Below are 19,226 nucleotides of genomic sequence, written 5' to 3' on the forward strand. Positions count from 1 at the left end.
GTGCAAAGGTTTCCAATATGATCATTTTTAATCCATTTATAATTCAATTTTATACATCTATTATAATTATCATACTTTTACTACACTGTTATAAATATTAAATAACTCTTATTTTCCCACTGTTTTATTTTTGTGTATGCGCAATGACGTTAAAGAGTAGGCGGGCTACCACAACTTTCCACATTTCCTGGTGCTCGTGCTCGCAGACGGTCACCTCGCCTGCAGCTTTTGCGCTTATGTTTCTAAGGCTGTTCATTTTTTGATCAATAAACAGAGTGCTCGTAAGTACAGATATCTATATCTATGCAGTGTTTAAGGTTAAGATGCGGTTTCTGTTGTAGCTGCGTTTGTGAGGTGAACTCTCAGTCGGGGAGAAAGTCCAACTTTGTTGTGTTTTTATGATAACATTAGCCAACTTGTCTTTACCGTCAAGGGACTATTAGCTGTTTGTCTTCTTTGTAACGTTACAGGTGGCAAAAGTCACTTTTACCTTATTAAAATGTTAAAAGATGTTAAACCTCTGAGGCAGAGTTTCAAAAGCAAGGCTTTAAAAGGATGTGCAGGAGATTCTGAAAGAAATACTAGTGATACATAAAATTGGAATATATTTTAATATTTAAAAACATTTTTTTATGACTTTTTAAATAAGAAATGTAAAATTATACCAAAGGTAGACCATAACGTGTTATTGAGATATAGCATACAAAAATGAATAAAATGAGTTAAGTTAGTCGGATTATTCGATTCATGCTTCCAATTTCTGAATGGAAATGTGTGTGTGTGTGTGTGTGTGTGTGTATGTATGTGTGTGTATATATATATATATATATATATATATATATATATATATGTATGTAGTTGTGCTCATAAGTTTACATACCCCTTGCAGAATATGCAAAATGTTAATAATTGCAACAAAATAAGAGGGATCATGAAAATTCAATTCCATGTTATTTTTTATTTAGTACTGTCCTGAATAAGCTATTTCACATAACAGATCTTTACATACACTCCACAAGACAAAATAATAACTGAATTTATAAAAATGACCCCATTCAAAAGTTTACATACCCTTGAATATTAATACTATGTGTCATTTCCTGGATGATCCACGACTGTTTTTATATTTTGTGATAGTTGATAATGAGTCCCTTGCTGGTTCTGAGCAGCTCGTGCGCATTCTTTGGTTTTCCTGCATCTTCTGCATATTTGAACCCTTTCCAAAAGTGACTATGATTTTGAGATCCACATGTGACCCTGGACCACAAAACCAGTCTTAAGTCGCTGGAGTATTGTAGCAATAGCCAAAAATACATTGTATGGGTCAAAATTATATATTTTTTTATTTGGACATTAAGTAAAGATAATGTTCCATGCAGATTTTTTTGTAAATTTCCTACTGTAAATATATCAAAACTTAATTTTTGATTGGTAATATGCAATATAACTTCATTTGGACAAATTTAAAGGTGATTTTCTCAATATTTAGATTTTTTTGCACCCTCAGATTCCAGATTTTCAAATAGTTATATCTCGGCCAAATATTGTCCTATCCTAACAAACCATAAATCAATGGAAAACTTATTTATTCAGCAATAAATACAAATTGACAAATTTGGACAAATTGACCCTTATAACTGGTTTAGTGGTCCACAGTCACATATTTTCACACTGAGGACAACTGAGGGACTCATACACCGCTATTACAAAAGGTGAAAACATTTACTGCTTATTTGCATGTATTCTGTGCTTTTTACTTGGTTACAGTCAGGTTTAAAAAAAAAAAAATATATATATATATATATATATATATATATATATATATACTGCAAAACTGGCGCAGATTACATTTCTAAGAACTTGACGGTTTTTTTTCGTAACTATTTTTCCTTTTTATAATCTCTGATATCCTTATCTGTCACCTACACATTTAGGGCTGGGGTTATTTCCAGAAAAAAAAATATATGTAGTTCAGAATTCATGCCAGTTGGACCGGTTTTGGATATTGAGTGTTAGGCCTATAGTTTGCACTGTATAAAGAGGTACATGATGTGCACAGCAGATTATGTAGTAGAGATGCACCGATGTATCGGCCAACAATTGGTATCGGCCGATTGTTCAAAATCAACCGATGATCAGGGCCGATTATATCCTGTCAATCAAAAGGTGGCGGAAAAACATGTTAGACTGCAACTCATACTGTGAGTGAAGAAAATCTCTGTTGAATTTAGGGCTGTCAAAATTAACGTGACTAAGGCATTAACAGTTAAAAAAGCGACATTAAAACAGGCTCTATTTGACCAGATGAATCACCCTTAGTTCAAGCCAGCATTGCCAGATCCGCAGTTTTTCTCTACACCAAACATTTGTACCACGCCTCGCATCCAATAATCACAAAGAGTTCGGTGCTTTCTTACTTCTGATAAGAAACAAACTCTCAGCTTTCAAATCCTGTACATTCTTTCACGAAATACAAACAATGAATGCTGTTTTGACGCTTTTCAATGTGACGTGACAGATCGCTATTGCACGTCAGTTCAAGTTCAAGTCTGATCCAGTTTAATAAGTTATAGCGCAAAATACACTTGAAAGTACTTCATAAGATGTTGAAATATACAGTATGGTTTACCAAAATGTATCCTGTCTGTCTAATGTAATGGAGGGGGGGGGGGGGGGGGGTCGTTTGAGTTTTCCCTCTTTTCCTCGCTTTCCTTCGGTTTTAAATAGCCTGCAAGCGCCGTGTGCGTTTTACTTTCACTTTCAAATTAGTGGCAATTCAGCAGTTGTTTGCCTTTAGTTCGTTTGAGTTTTCCCTCTTTCCCTCACTTTTTTTCACTTTTAAATAGCCTAGTTTAAAAAAGCACCGTGCACATTTAACTTTCACTTTTAAATTTGCGGCGGTTCTGTATCAAGCACTTGTTTGTTTTTAGTTTGAGTTTTCCCTCTTTCCCTCACTTTCCTTTGCTTAAATAGCTTATAAAAGCATCGTGCACATTTTACTGTCACTTTTAAATTAGCAGCAATTCGGAATCAATTGCTTGAATTCAATTCAAGCAACAACAAAATACAATGTAGAACATAGAACTTTTATTAACAAAATGAATAAAAATACACCATGCTATGCCTGATATAAAATAACAAATAACTTACACAAAGTTTAAATAGGTATACAAAACTAAAAATCAGTTAAGAATGAGGAACAAATAATTATGAAACGTAGAACGTTTATTAGCAAAACGAGTAAGAATGTTTGTAGGCACGGACGACATACACCATGATGCAAAATAATGAAAAAATAAAATAAAACACACAGTTTAAATAAAGTAAAAATCAGCAAATACTGTGGAACCAAATAAATGAGAAACGGCTGTTTAAAAAAACGTCCATTATCACGTAGATTAATGGCAGAAGTCAACAGGCTTTTCAAAATCCAAAATATTTTTAATACAGGCGCTTTTACATTTAGTTTTGAAACTCTTCCGCCATCGTCTTTTTCACCTCACTCTTCTTGTCAGTCAGCTCGACTCACTTTCCACACGTGATAAATTAAATCTGATCTGTGATGCGCGACTGTTCAGTTTTAAGCCGCGTTCAGTTTTAATTGTAGTGTCCTCTAACTGCACAAAATGAATTTTATTACTATAAAAAAAATCTAAACGACGGTGCCACGGTGGGCAAGTGATGTAACTATCACAGCAAGCCTAAAGAATACAACAATAATAAAACAGTTCGTTACAAACTAACTTATAAAATGTAATTAACATAAACGAATAAGATGAGGCATGGCATAGGCTACACCAGAAAGTTTAGTAAACACTGAGGAATCAAATAAATAAAGAACATTTAAAGAGAGCCTCTATAGCGTACCGTGAGATAAACAGCAAAGACAAAACCAACATGTTCACCTTCTCTGGTTTAAGAAGCAGTTTTTTATTTTACTTTCACTTGAAAACCAAATCCTCCATCCCGTCCGCCATCCTTTCCTCAGTATTCACGTCATTTTTGCCGCTGGTGCTGACGCGGCGAGTATAAACCAGGCTCTGCTCCCAAAGAGCACTCGTACATATTTTACGAGGTGGCTAATTCTTACGAATATGTACAAACTCACTCGTACAAATTCATATGATTTTTACTTAATCGTACGTATTTTACGAGTTGCCAATTCGTATGAATTTGTATGAATGACCTACACCTAACCCCACCCCTAAACCTACCCGCCACTGGGGTTTAGACAAATCATACTAAATCGTACGAGTGAGGTCGAATTGCCCTGAGATAGTTGGAAATCTTACTCCTGCTGCATTGTGCGGCTGCTCTTTATGCATGGAGCAGCGCAGACCATGCACTGGCACAAATGTCACCACGTCATATTTTTAACTCACATTAATATCGGCCGATATCATTCTGAATAATCGGTTATCGGTATCGGCCGAGAAATTCAGTATCTGTGCATCTCTATTATGTAGTATAAGTTTGTAAGGGTTAGGCCATAAATGTGTGTGTATTTAAACACGAAATGCAATGAGCAGAAAGTTAAGTTGGTATGTCATTTAACATTTGTCACATTGTTTGTGTGTGTGAACTCGCACTCCTCAGTTTGAGTCTGATCTGCTGCGGTTTGTTGTGACATTAAGAACAGCCAATTATCTCCACTATTATCTTCATTTATTAAAATTAATGAAGTGTGTTTTAGCACAATAATGAAATGTTACCACAATTCCATAAGCCTTAAATGGGATCAAGCATGAAGGCAAGTGGAGAAGCGATTGTAATTAGCCCATATTAACATTAAGATAGTTGTGTTTCTGGCCCAACAGCCATCCTGCTTGTACTTGATTATTCAGCTTTATTCAGTTAGGAAGTAGTTGTCAGATGGAGCCGAAGGAGACTTGAAGGAAGTTTTTCTCTTAAACCTGCTAATAAAACAATAATACACTAAACATCCGTTGGAAAGTAGGCCACCTCCACTTCATACGCATCAGGTGCCACAGAAATATGCCATAAAAATTCATAATTGACAACATTTGTGTGTTTGCAAGGTCAAGAGTGTAATATAATGTCTTGTGTGAATTGATTTATCAGATCTGAGTTCCTCGATGGGACCGGTATGATAATTAGCAGTATTTTCTCTCTGACATGTTTCATATTCAATGTCCTAGTTCTGTAGGCAGTGTTCGAAAGATCAAGACTATTAGTCAGAAACTCACTGATTCTTCAAATGTGAGACACAACACGTCCTGCAAATTTATGGGTAACTCTTTACATAAGGTCGAATTAGTTAATGCATTGGTTAACATTAACTAACAATGAGCAATACATTTGATGCAGTATTTATTACTCTTTGCTAATGTTAATTAATACAAATACAACTGTTTAGTGTTAGTTATCTGTTAGTTAGTTATCTCAGGTCCATATTATCAACAGATACACTTTTGATTTTAGTAAATGTTGAAATGAACTTTTATTTATATTTTTATATATATATATATATATATATATATTAAAGGGGACCAATTATGCCCCTTTTTACAAGATGTAAAATAAGTCTCTGATGTCCCCAGTGCGTATATGTGAAATTTTAGCTCGGAATACCTCACAGATACATTTTTATAGCTTGTTAAAATGGCCACTTTTAGGGTATGAGCCGAAACGTGCAGATTTTGAGTATGTTGCTTTAAATGCAAATGAGCCGTTGCTTCCGGAGAAGAGGGCGGAGCTTCAAGAGCTCAAGCTTCTGCATTAGCAGTTCTAGCCTTTGCAAATAAACATTACACTATTAATACAAGCCTGTTACCTTTACAGAAAACGTACTCTGTCTCAAAGTCAGTCATCTGATTCTGTGCATAATAAATTCTCGTTTAATACACAGACTGGGAGCACGGCGGGATAAAAATAACAACATAGCTGGTCTCATGCTATCACAAACTTTATAAGTCCCACTTCTGATTATGAGCTCGACAACTTCAAGCGATCGACTCACATTGCTTTCATATGCACCTTTTAACTACCACATTCCTATTCACGATCATTCTGGCAGCATCAGTGTAAACAGGCAGAGACAATGGTAGTTTTAGCATCATTAGCCTTACAGAGTGCCGAGAAGCTCTTTCAGAAAGGCAATTTGGAAAACAAACGCATGATACTTACTTTGTCTGGAGCTGACGTTCGTGCACGAAGCGTTGGTATTGATTCCTACACATTTAGGGGATGTTACTGATTTTGTCCTGGTTACTATGGCTCCAGCTGCCTTGAGATCATTGACAACACCCTCCCGTGTAGTTCTGGGCTGATTCCTCACCGTTCTTTATGATCATTGAAACTCCACGAGGTGAGATCTTGCATGGAGCCCCAGTCCACGGGAGATTTTGACAGTTATTTTGTTTCTTCCATTTGCGAATAATCGCACCAACTGTTGTCACCTTCTCACCAAGCTGCTTGCTGATGGTCTTGTAGCCCATTTCAGCCTTGTGTAGGTCTACAGTCTTGTTCCTGACATCCTTGGACAGCTCTTTGGTCTTCGCCATGGTGGAGAGTTTGGAATCTGATTGATAGATGCATTGCTTCTGTGGACAGGTTGTCTTTTATACAGGTAATAAGCTGAGACTGCCTTTAAGAGAGTGCTCCTAAACTCAGCTCCTTAACTATATAAAAGACACCTGGGAGCCAGAAATCTTGCTGATGGATAGGGGATCAAATACTTATTTGACTCATTAAAATGCAAATCAATTTCAAACTTTTTTTTTTTAAATGCGTTTTTCTGGATTTTTTGTTGTTAGTCTGTCTCTCACTGTTCAAATAAACCTACCATTAAAATTCTAGACTGATCATTTCTTTGTCAGTGGGCAAACGTACAAAATCGACAGGGGATCTGCGGTATAAGGAAGTGACGTCTTTGTTCCTCTGACATTTCCGGTTAGCATTTGAGCGCAATCGAAACAATGGCGGCAGTCGCTTGCTGCACAGAGGGATTGCGATTAATTGATTTAATCCTGCTGCTTAAAATGTCGAAATTAAAATTAGATCCTTGTTGCTCGGTGGTTGGGTGATCCCTCTGGGCTTGAACTAACATTAATTTATAAATAATCGGAAATTAATGGGTTAGCTGTCCGAGAAACGTGCCTGGATTGCAGCAGTGAAGCAAGAAGCAGGAGATTATAAATTAGACACTAGCAGCTCTGGGATATACAGCGCACATTTCCATTCAGGTAAGGAAAAGTTCTTGTTTTTTCCATTTGATTCTTTGTATTTATTTACGTTAAAACTTCAAGTATGATGCAGCATTGTGTTTTCGTCATTGTTTACATATGCGCCTAGCGTTTTGATTCTTTTTTTTAGTGAAAAAGGCCAAGCTTTTATTTCCGTTTTATTGCAAGCGTTATGTGGGCTATATACTGATGTATTAAACAATAATAGTATCATTTGTAAATATTGTGCATTAAATAAAATAATTGTTTTTCTACTTTTGTCTTTAGGAAAGTCTTCATCTGTAAGGTAAGACACCTAAGACAGTGAGTACTACAGGGAGACAGGACCGTGCCAAAGCACATGTGACCATATGAACACCCAGATGTGTTTGAGAACTTGAGGATGAAATGCAATGTAGTACTCAAAGCTGCTGCTTTTGATATTGATCACGTTAATAAATATGCTGGAAACAGTCTCTGTCTTTTGTTTATATGCAGTACTGGTCAAATGTCTGGACGCATTACAATTTTTTTGGTTACTATGTTTTTGAATGAAGTCTCTTATGCTCATCTAGCCTCTATTTATTTGATACAATATTTGAAAATAGAAAACCATTGTTTTAAATTGTAATATTTCAAAATATTACTGTTTTTGTCTATTTTTGATCAGTTAAATGCAGGCTTGATGAGCATTGGAGACTTATTTCAAAAACATTAATAGTGGCCACACTTTTTACCTGTATGTGTATTTACAGTAAATGTGCATAAAAATATACATACCCACATATATACTGTATGTGTATGTGTGTGTGCACATTATAAAACGAATGAAATCAGTAATGATGGCATGAAGTGATTACAAGCATTCATTTAGCGTTGTAATAAATATGCATGTTCTGCAAAGCTGCAGTGAAACGATATGTATTGTGAAAAGCGCTGTACAAATAAAAATGAATGCGTAGACATACAGACTGACCCAGCAAGGCAAGTGAAATGTCCACCAAAAACCTCCCCGGACATTTTAGCACAAACCATGATAAGATCGTGAGCAACACTGTTTGTCTTGCTTCAGTTTAACCGAGCATAAGATTCATGTCATCCATTGTACAAACAAATGATCCCAGCTAAGGAGTTAATTGTAAGCATCCAGACTGCGATACGCGTTTACCGCCATCTCTCATGTACATGCACGCAGTATCAATCAGAGCCGTCCGGAACACTACTTTTAATGACCTTTGTAAGTTTGCACCTCAGTCATATTTAAAGGGTAATTCAATTTTAAATTTTTTTTAAATACCTAACTTAACTAGAATTAAAAAGGATGCGCTGTAGGTTTTGAGAGATCTGAGATTTAAAAATGGCTATACCGGAAGTGCTTCAGGACCAGACATGCGCAGTAGCGTTCCAACGCCTTTGTTATTGTTTACGTCCTTGAACTGGTCTTTATATATCTATCTATATTTCATTCATTCATACATTTATGAATGAATTAATATTATTTGTTAATTGAATTTCATTTATATTATTTCCATTTTCATTTTAAAATTTCCATTGCATTTAGTAAAGTTTTAATTCCATTTTTTTATGTATGTGCATGCTACAATTTAAAATAGCCATTTTTTTATTTGAATATATTTTAAAATAGTCTTCAGTCTCCAGTCTTCAGTGTCACATGATTATTATTAATGTTGAAAACATGTGCTGATTCATATATTTGCAGTTTTGCCTAAATTTATTTTTATGTATATATATTAATTGTTTGTTATATATATATATACATTTTTGTGTAACCTGCCTCTAGTATCAGTAAGCATGGCGTCAGTGCTGTCGCAGCTGATGGGTCAGTGGATGGATGTTCAGGGTCTCCTGATATTTCTGTGTGTGCTGCTGTTGGTCAAACACCTGCGAGATGTTCTTATTAACAACATGCCGCCAGGACCCTTCCCTCTGCCTTTGGTTGGAAACTTTATAAATATAGGCTTTAGTGATCCACTGGGCTCCTTTCAGAGGGTAAGTCACATATCAAACACAAATGTGTTAAATGATTCTGAATGTTTAACATGTACAGATCATGTTGCTTAGATTGCTGAGAGGTATGGAGATGTGAGCACTCTGTATCTGGGAAACAAACCTTGCATACTGCTTACTGGATACGAGAGTTTCAAAGAGGCGTTTGTGGAGCAGGCGGACATCTTCACAGACCGGCCGTACTTCCCTTTAGTTGACAAGCTCAGTAAAGGGAAAGGTACAGATGCAGAAAAATTGCTATATTACAGTATTCAGATTCAATACCGGCAAAATCGTAAACATTACATGTAATTTTCATTTTAAAATTGACCTTTGCCCACTTCATTCTGTCTGTGTAGGTCTGATTATGTCTAGCGGACACATGTGGCGTCAGCAGAGGCGTTTTGCTCTGGCGACTCTCAAATACTTTGGTGTGGGGAAGAAAACTCTAGAAAACTTCATCCTGCAGGAGTGTCGCTTTCTCTGTGACTATATACAGACTGAACGAGGTCAGTGAGCAACATTTTAGGGCTAAACACCATTTCTTCTCCTTCACAAACAAGATTGTTGTCATTCTTTTACTAAAACTCAAGAAATTCTAAATGAAATGACATTGAAATGTTTCAAGACCAGGGAATGACATTTTAGTTTAGATTTGTCAGTCATGTCTTGAAGGGCCGTATGTACATACTGTCCTCTAGAGGCCACCATTTGCAAGTGCAAGTGTCCTTCGAAGGTCAAATATCTGGGAAACCACACTTGAGAGCTCATCTTTCTGAATTTTTCTCTTTTCATTTAAATAAACAAACAGTGAGATCTAAAAGTCTGAGACCACATTGAAAATCTGGGATTTTTTGTACCTGTAAATAAACAGAATTTTTCAGGATTTTAATGTTTTGATAATAATAGTTAATATTAATAATCACAAAAATAATGTAATGATAATACATAACTTAAACAATATAACAGACAATAATTTAATAATAATTATTAAAATAGAAATAAAATACCATAAATACATTAAGTGATAAAATAATGATAATAAAATAAGTAAAAACAAAATAATGATCATAAATGATTAAAAAAATATAATTTAATAACAGTAAATAAAAACAAAATAAAATGTTAAAATGTTAAATAAATACATTAATGACTTAATTGTGAGCAAATGTGTTGCATCATGTGAATGGAAGCATTTTGATCTCATAACATTGTTCTTTTCTTTCTTTGTGTTTCTAGGTTTGCCCTTCGACCCTCAGCATTTTGTGATGGATGCTGTAGCTAATATAATCTGTGGGTTGGTGTTTGGTCACAGATTTGAGTATGATGACCATAAATTTCATCTGATGCAGAAGTATTTAGATGAATTCTTACAGCTTCCCATCTCGAACTGGGGTCGGGTATGAGATCAGCCTGCTATCACAAGAACTAACAGTTAAACTAGTTAAACTGAAAGGAAATGAATGCTGTAGCATAGCACTTGTCAATAAAGCCCTTTTCATGTTTTATTAAAAATATTGCATTGTTTGAACATATGCTTGTCCTTTATTTGTCTCTTTACAGTTATATAATCAGTTTCCCACCCTCATGTCGATGCTGCCAGGAAAACACCAGACGGCATTCGCCAGCATGTCGAAACTTAAGCCCTACTTACAGGAGGAAATCCGAAAACACAAGGAGGAGAGAGACCCGTCCGACCCCAGAGACTACATTGACTGTTATCTGGAAGAGATTGAGAAGGTATTGGTGTCCCAAGATGCCCTTGTGTATTTATATTCCTTTAAGAGACATTTATTGGTAGTCGGGACATGCATTAGCACCTCCTTTGTAAATATTCATGTCTGCCCTACAGCGAAAGATGCTTTTTGCCTCATAATGGTGAAGTTACAACATTTATATGTGGGGGCTTAGTGGAACATAACTACTGAAGCTTGACTACTTGTCACTAGTTCCTAATTCAGCTTCTTTCCTTTTTCCAGGGAAAAACTCCTCTTTGGGTGCTGCAATGGCATCAGTTTCTTAAGAATATGAACTTTTCAAATTGAATATATGTTTTGTTTTAATTGTTTCAAACTTCAAATGCAAAATACATTCTTCAAGTGAACTTTTTTTCCAAACTTGAAACATTTTAGATGCAATTAAAATGTATTTTAAGTATACTTTTTGATTAAATAAATATATAGATGAACGGTATATAAAGATGTAAATACATATGCATAATAAATATGTAAGTTAATATATTTATTATATATTATAAAAGGAATATACAATACATTTATAGGGAAGGGTTAAGGAAACATACATTAGCAAAAAGTATATATTTTTGTATATTTAAATTATATTTTGAAATAGATAAAAAAAAAAAAAAATATATATATATATATATATATACATACATACATACATACACTCACCTAAAGGATTATTAGGAACACCTGTTAAATTTCTCATTAATGCAATTATCTAATCAACCAATCACATGGCAGTTGCTTCAATGCATTTAGGGGTGTGGTCCTGGTCAAGACAATCTCCTGAACTCCAAACTGAATGTCAGAATGGGAAAGAAAGGTGATTTAAGCAATTTTGAGCGTGGCATGGTTGTTGGTGCCAGACGGGCCGGTCTGAGTATTTCACAATCTGCTTGGTTACTGGGATTTTCACGCACCACCATTTCTAGGGTTTACAAAGAATGGTGTGAAAAGGGAAAAACATCCAGTATGCGGCAGTCCTGTGGGCGAAAATGCCTTGTTGATGCTAGAGGTCAGAGGAGAATGGGCCGACTGATTCAAGCTGATAGAAGAGCAACTTTGACTGAAATAACCACTCGTTACAACCGAGGTATGCAGCAAAGCATTTGTGAAGCCACAACACGCACAACCTTGAGGCGGATGGGCTACAACAGCAGAAGACCCCACCGGGTACCACTCATCTCCACTACAAATAGGAAAAAGAGGCTACAATTTGCACGAGCTCACCAAAATTGGACGGTTGAAGACTGGAAAAATGTTGCCTGGTCTGAAGAGTCTCGATTTCTGTTGAGACATTCAGATGGTAGAGTCAGAATTTGGCGTAAACAGAATGAGAACATGGATCCATCATGCCTTGTTACCACTGTGCAGGCTGGTGGTGGTGGTGTAATGGTGTGGGGGATGTTTTCTTGGCACACTTTAGGCCCCTTAGTGCCAATTGGGCATCGTTTAAATGCCACGACCTACCAAAGCATTGTTTCTGACCATGTCCATCCCTTTATGACCACCATGTACCCATCCTCTGATGGCTACTTCCAGCAGGATAATGCACCATGTCACAAAGCTCGAATCATTTCAAATTGGTTTCTTGAACATGACAATGAGTTCACTGTACTAAAATGGCCCCCACAGTCACCAGATCTCAACCCAATAGATCATCTTTGGGATGTGGTGGAACGGGAGCTTCGTGCCCTGGATGTGCATCCCACAAATCTCCATCAACTGCAAGATGCTATCGTATCAATATGGGCCAACATTTCTAAAGAATGCTTTCAGCACCTTGTTGAATCAATGCCACGTAGAATTAAGGTAGTTCTGAAGGCGAAAGGGGGTCAAACACAGTATTAGTATGGTGTTCCTAATAATCCTTTAGGCGAGTGTATAAAACATGTATTTTACTTAATATATATATAAATATTAATTAATTAATGGACCAAAAATGTATATAAATACATGTATAATATAGTGTGTGTATATGTAAAATGTGTATATATAGAAATATATAGTAAATAAACAGATAAATACAACATAATATTTTATGTAACTATTAATATATTTAGGTAAATATTTAAAATGTATTTTATAAAAGTATAATAATCAAAATAAATTTTGTAAATAAATAATCATTTAAAATAAGTAAATTATTATTTTTTTTTTTTCCTATTTGTATTGCATCATTCCCAGTGTAAGGACAGTGAGGCAGAGTTCACAGAGGACAACCTGATGTACTGTGTGGTGGATCTGTTTGGAGCAGGAACAGAAACCACCTCTAACACACTCAGATGGGCCTTACTCTTCATGATCAAGTACCCAGAAGTACAAGGTAGGATAGCAATCGATCACAAATGTCACTTCCTCTTGCTTGCCCTCAAAAACTACCATCAGCATGCTCTTTGTTGACCATTTTCTGTCAGAGAAAGTCCAGTCTGAGATCGATCAGGTGATTGGACAGACACGCCAACCACTGATGGATGACCGGACAAATCTGCCGTACACCTACGCGGTGATCCATGAAATCCAGAGGTTCGCCAACATTATTACCTTCACTCCTCCCAGAATGGCCAACAAGGACACGACAGTGGGAGGACGTCTCATCCCGAAGGTCATTTAGTTTTCGTTACGTACCATACAGCATTTATGTGAATGAATCAATCTGCAACTTCTGTTTGTTTATCACAGGGTGTGGTAGTGATGCCATTGCTGAAGTCAATCCTACAGGATAAGAATGAGTACAGCACTCCGTATGAATTCAATCCTGCTCACTTTCTGGATGAAAATGGCAAATTTTTGAAGAAAGACAGTTTCATCCCATTTTCAATAGGTAAGTCGTGTTCATACAGCTGTAGTACCATAAGTTTACTCTGAGTTTACTGCAGACCCTGATTTCCAGGTAAGAGGATGTGTCCTGGTGAGCAGCTCGCTCGAATGGAGCTCTTCCTCTTCTTCACGTCTCTGATGCAGCGTTTCACCTTCCTGGCTCTTGAGGGACAAACGTTGAGTCTGAAAGGAACTATCAGCGTCTCGTCTGGTCCTGAACCCTACCAGATACGTGCTGTACCTCGATAGTGTAGATTTGAATCACTCAGAAATCAGCTCTGCTCCAGAATCATGTTCAACCACCAGTGTTCATTATATGGTTCTTCTCCCACAGGAATCCACAGCTACGCCTCACAGACATTAATTACTGAAAAGAAATTGATCCGATTTTCTTCACTTCTGCTCATATACTGTCTGGTCCTCAAATGCAGGGAAATCAAATTTAGTAAGATAAATACAGTAATATTGTGAAATCTTATTACAGTTTGAAATAACTGTTTTCTATTCAATATATTTTGAAGTGTAATAGGAATAACCTGTGATCAAAACTGAATTTTCAGCATCATTACTCCAGTCTTCAGTGTCACATGATCCTTCAGAAATTATTCTGTTCTACTGATTTGCTGCTCAAGAAACATTTCTCATTATTATCGATGTTGAAAACAGTTGTGCTGCTAATTTTTAATGAAAACTGATATATTTTTAGGATTCTTTTATGAAAGTTCAAAAGAACAGCATTTATTTGAAATAGAAACCTTTTGTAATTTTATAAATGCCTTTACAGTTACTTTTGATCATTTTAATGCATCCTTTCTGAATAAAGTTTTTAATTTTTCCCCCAAAAAGGTTTCTTTACAGTAGTTTTGCAGTAAATTTGACAGATGTCATTTAGAAATACTCCTAACTAATAAGGATTTTAATGTTCTGCAGACAAACATCAGTTAAATCTTTTTGCATAGCCCATATTAAAGGGATGCTTCACCTACATCTGAAAATTCTGTCATTAATTACTCACCCTTATGTTGTTCCAAACCCATAAGACCTTTGTTTATCTTCGGAACACAAATTAAGATAGTTTTTGATTAAATCTGAGAGCTATACAATATAACTGAAATGTTCAAGGTAAGTAAGAACATTGTTAAAATAGTCCATGTGACATCAGTGGGTTTTATGAAGCTACAAAAATATTTTTTGTGCACAAAAAGAACAATTTTGTTCAACAATTTCTTCTCTTTTGTGTCAGTTTTGGACACTTGTTCACAACAGTACACTTGTTCACAAACTTGTTTACAGGCAGAGGAAGACACACTGTTGTCTTTGTAAACATGTGAGAAGATTTTGACAGATTTTTTTGCCTTACCTATCTGAACCAGAATATACAGACGATGAACGATGAAGAGAAATGGATGTTCTATGTCAGCAACACCACACGCATGCATCATGGTACTGTCGTGAACACATGATGGATATTGACACGGAAGAGAAGAAATCGCTGAATAAAGTCGTTATTTTTGTTTTCTTTGTATTCTCGTAGCTTGTCCTTGTTACTTTTCTGGGCCTTGAATGTTTCAGTTGTATTGCTGTCTATGCAGGGTCAGAGAGCTCTCTTATTTCTTCAAAAATATATATTTTTTTTTTTTGTGAAATTTGTGTTCCAAAGATGAACAAAGGTCTCATGGGTTTGGGATGACAAGAGCGTGAATAATTAATGACAATTTTAATTTTTGGGTGAACTGCCCCTTTAAAATATTCACTGGTATCTAGACCAACTGTCAAGTACAACTAAAATCCATCATAATAACATAGCAACTGTTATGTTTACAGTGCCAAACACATTTGAGGTTGGCTGTGCATTATCTAGAGCAGGGGTAGGCAACATCAGTCCTGGAGTGCCAATGTTCTGCAGAGTTTAGCTCCAACCCTGAAAAACACCTCACCTGCCTGTAGTCCTAGTGATCCTGAAGACCTTGATTAGCTTGTTCAAGTGTGTTTGATTAGGGTTGGAGCTAAACTCTACAAGACAGCGGCACTCTAGGACTGACGTTGCCTACCCCTGATCTAGAGACACACGTGACAATGTTTTCAAGAATGGCTCATAGGGTCACACTGGTCTGAATTGTGTATCTTGTGAGCACCAGGACAATTTGAAGACACTGAATTTCATGATCCCAGGGCTTTGTCATGATATAACTCAAACATACTTGTAGATTATGATTAAGGAAGTTGACTTTTGTGTTTTTTTTAAATTGCATTTTGAACAACCTTTGGATATTAAGCAAAAGTAAATGATCACTGGCTATTTTTTAATGCTTTAATTTTTAAAGCGGTTTTATTTATTTTTTCAAGCATAATATTTCATTATGGATTCTTTTTGTGAAAGATTTCAGCAAATGCACAAGCTAGTCTGGTAGTGGATTTCAATGCCAAGTTGGCATGGTACATCTACAAGACCACACAGCTCATGCATATCTTCAGAGCATGATAGTACTACTATGGGTCATGAATATTAACTAGGTGACATGATGGTCCAGGGAGGGCCCATGATCATTAAATTAGTTCAGTTCACAAGTAATTGTGGGATTTCCACTCTGTAACTTTTGACAAAATCAACAAACCCTTGAAAATCAATTAAACATTGGCAGTGATCTAGACCAGTACCTCTGAATATGTCTTTGGTGATGAACAAACAACTTGGCCATAAAAATTCATCACTGGCAGCAGGACGAGGTCAAGGGTGTAATATCATTTTTTGGCGCTAATGGCTTTCTCAGTTACAGATGCCACAGTGAGAGCTGAATTACAATTAGGTGTATTTTCTGGCATGGTGCATCATCTCTGAAAATGTGAAATTGACTTTAAAGCAGTAGTTGACCCAAAAATGAAAATTTGCTGAGGATTTACTAAGCCTGAGGTCATCCAAGATGTTGATGAGTTTGTTTCTTAATGGGAATAGATTTGGAGAAATTTAGCATTGCATCACTTGCTCACCAATGGATCCTCTGCACTGAATGGGTGCCGTCAGAATGAGAGTCCAAACAGCTGATAAAAACATCACAATAATCCTCAAGTAATCCACACCACTCCAGTCCATCAATTAAAAAAACGGCATGTTTGTAAGAAACAAATTCATCATGAAGGCATTTTAACTTTAAAATATAATTTCTGGCCAAAATACTAAATCTGGCCAAAGTCCATTATCCATAACACTTCATCCAGTGAAAAAGTCCATGCCCTGTTGTCCTCTCACATCAAAATTCACCAACATATTTGGTTAAGAACTGTTTTCACTTGTAAACAGTGGTTGATCTGTGCATATTACTCTCCTGATTCAGAAAAGATGACTTTCACTGGAGAAAGCAAAAGTATAGCTAGATGACTCATATTTTAGCCAAAAATGACAATTTGAAGTTATAAATGTATTTGTTTCTTATAAACACAGCTTTTCACTTGACAGGACATTAATTGATGGACTGGAGTGGTGTGGATTACTTGTGGGTTATTGTCATGTTTTTATCAGCTGTTTGGACTCTCATTCTGACGGCACCCATTCACTGCAGAGGATCCATCGGTGAGCAAGTGATGTAATGCAAAATTTCTGCAAATCTGTTCCTGTGAACAAACAAACTTCTCAAACTCATTGTTTTCAATAAGTATTTCAGCGTTGCTAATATAAATGAAACAAAAAATATGGCTTACTGTAAATATGTTGATGGCATGTATTTAAGTTTACATCTTATTAACTGTTTAATTGAATTTGATTTGGATACTAAAATATGACCTTTTCCCTCTTTCATTCTGTCTATGTCCAGTGGCCACATCAGCAGAGATATTTTGTTTTGTCAACACTCCAGAGAACTCCATTCTGCAGGAGTGTCACATTCTCTGTGACTCTGCATAGTCCAGGGCTGTCCAAACTCGGTCCTGGAGGGCCGGTGTGCTACAGAGTTTAGCTCCAACCATAATTAAATGCACCTGAAGCAGCTAATCAAACTCTTATAGGCATACTAGAAACTTCCATGCAGGTGTGTTGAGGCAAGTTGGAGCTAAACTCTGCAAGACACCGGCCCTCCAGGACCGAGTTTGGACAGCCCTGGCATAGACTGAACGAGATCAGTGAGCAACAGAAGACTTTATTTTACATGCAGATTTTATGTTGGTGTTTTATGTAATGCACTGAACGCTACAAATATATACAAAGAGAAAACCAGGTCAGATCACTGGAGAGATTTTAGGTTGCATTTCAGAATCAAGTGTTGCAGCACCGCTGCATGTAATGAAAGTTTTTACTGCCTTCTACAGGCCACAATATGCAAGTACACGTTTCTTTCTGAAGGCCAAGCGTGAAGAGGTAAAACTGTTTTGTTGAATTTTTGAAGAGTTGAACTTTTCTGAAAACATAGTATTGCATCTGGCTTTTTTTATTTTATTTTTGTGTTTCTATGTTTCCCCTTCGACACTCAGAGTCTCTAAGCAACTCCGTGACTAATATATAAAGTTTAAAAAAAGTTTTATTATTCAAATTAGTGAATATTTAATTTTTAACATAAATCTGAACATTTAATAAAGCCAGGTTCAAAATTCTTGTTTCGTTTTGTTGACATAATTATTAGAGTTACAGAGGGGATTTTGGAGTTATATTTTTTTATCACATAAATAAGAAATACTGTCGATAGATAGATAGATAGATAGATAGATAGATAGATAGATAGATAGATAGATAGATAGATAGATAGATAGATAGATAGATAGATAGATAGATAGAGTTACCATGTATTTAGGAATAAAATCTGACAATTTAAATTTTTGTGTGGACTATCCCTTTAAATTGACTAATCAAAAACATGTGTTGATCTAGTAGCACCACCTAGTGGAGAAGATCATTACAGAAAACCAGGTCATAATTTATTGCAGGGCATAATTTTTTTGCACACTTCACATTAAGAGTGTTCACTTTACTTCATTACACAGAGATTAAAGGAATCACTAGATTCTGAATTACTGATCTTTTTGCACATTCATGCAAATTCAAATGCAAAAAACACTCATGCATCAATGTAATTCTTATAGTAATTTGTAAAATGTGCTTTAAATCCTTTTAAGGGATCATGTCATACAATAGCCTTTCTTGAGCCCTCCAAAGCAATTGCTGCTATATAATGAAAAAAAAATATTTATAAAATAAAACAGCCTTTTATATGCTATCAAAGCTGGAAGAATACAAACCTTGAAGGGCAGCAAATGTAAAAAAAAAAAAATTATTAATTGGAAAAATCATAATTTTGTTTAATTTCAAATAGTTGCCGAAGCAATCTTTATTTAGTTTCACTAAATGCAGTCTACTAAATGAACTAAAACTGAAATAGAAATGAAAACAAATTAAAAAATCGGTCCCACTTTATATTAGGTGGCCTTAACTACTATGTACTTACATAAAAAAATAAGTACAATGTACTTATTGTGGTCATATTGT

At 35.8% G+C, this 19,226-nt stretch overlaps 1 protein-coding gene across 1 annotated transcript; it reads left to right on the forward strand.

Moving 5' to 3' along the window:
• Positions 1-196: 196 nt before the first annotated feature.
• cyp2ae1 (cytochrome P450, family 2, subfamily AE, polypeptide 1) lies at positions 197-14,597 on the forward strand. The gene is made up of 10 exons (XM_079399989.1): positions 197-281; positions 8,986-9,194; positions 9,267-9,429; positions 9,551-9,700; positions 10,431-10,591; positions 10,755-10,931; positions 13,124-13,262; positions 13,354-13,541; positions 13,619-13,760; positions 13,830-14,597. The coding sequence occupies exons 2-10, from the start codon at positions 8,997-8,999 to the stop codon at positions 14,003-14,005; spliced, it is 1,494 nt and encodes a 497-aa protein (XP_079256115.1). The 5' UTR covers positions 197-281; positions 8,986-8,996; the 3' UTR covers positions 14,006-14,597.
• The last annotated feature ends 4,629 nt before the right edge of the window (positions 14,598-19,226 follow it).

The sequence above is a fragment of the Barbus barbus genome (assembly GCF_936440315.1).
Source record: "Barbus barbus genome assembly, chromosome: 40".
In the NCBI taxonomy this organism is placed as follows: Eukaryota; Metazoa; Chordata; class Actinopteri; order Cypriniformes; family Cyprinidae; genus Barbus; species Barbus barbus.

Bases quoted from the DNA above. Each gene is read 5' to 3' on its own strand.
- cyp2ae1 (XM_079399989.1), top strand. From the start codon at position 8,997: ATGGCGTCAGTGCTGTCGCAGCTGATGGGTCAGTGGATGGATGTTCAG. The intron at 10,932-13,123 runs GTATTGGTGTCC...CATCATTCCCAG, and splicing joins ATCTGGAAGAGATTGAGAAG to TGTAAGGACAGTGAGGCAGA. The intron at 13,263-13,353 runs GTAGGATAGCAA...ATTTTCTGTCAG, and splicing joins CAAGTACCCAGAAGTACAAG to AGAAAGTCCAGTCTGAGATC.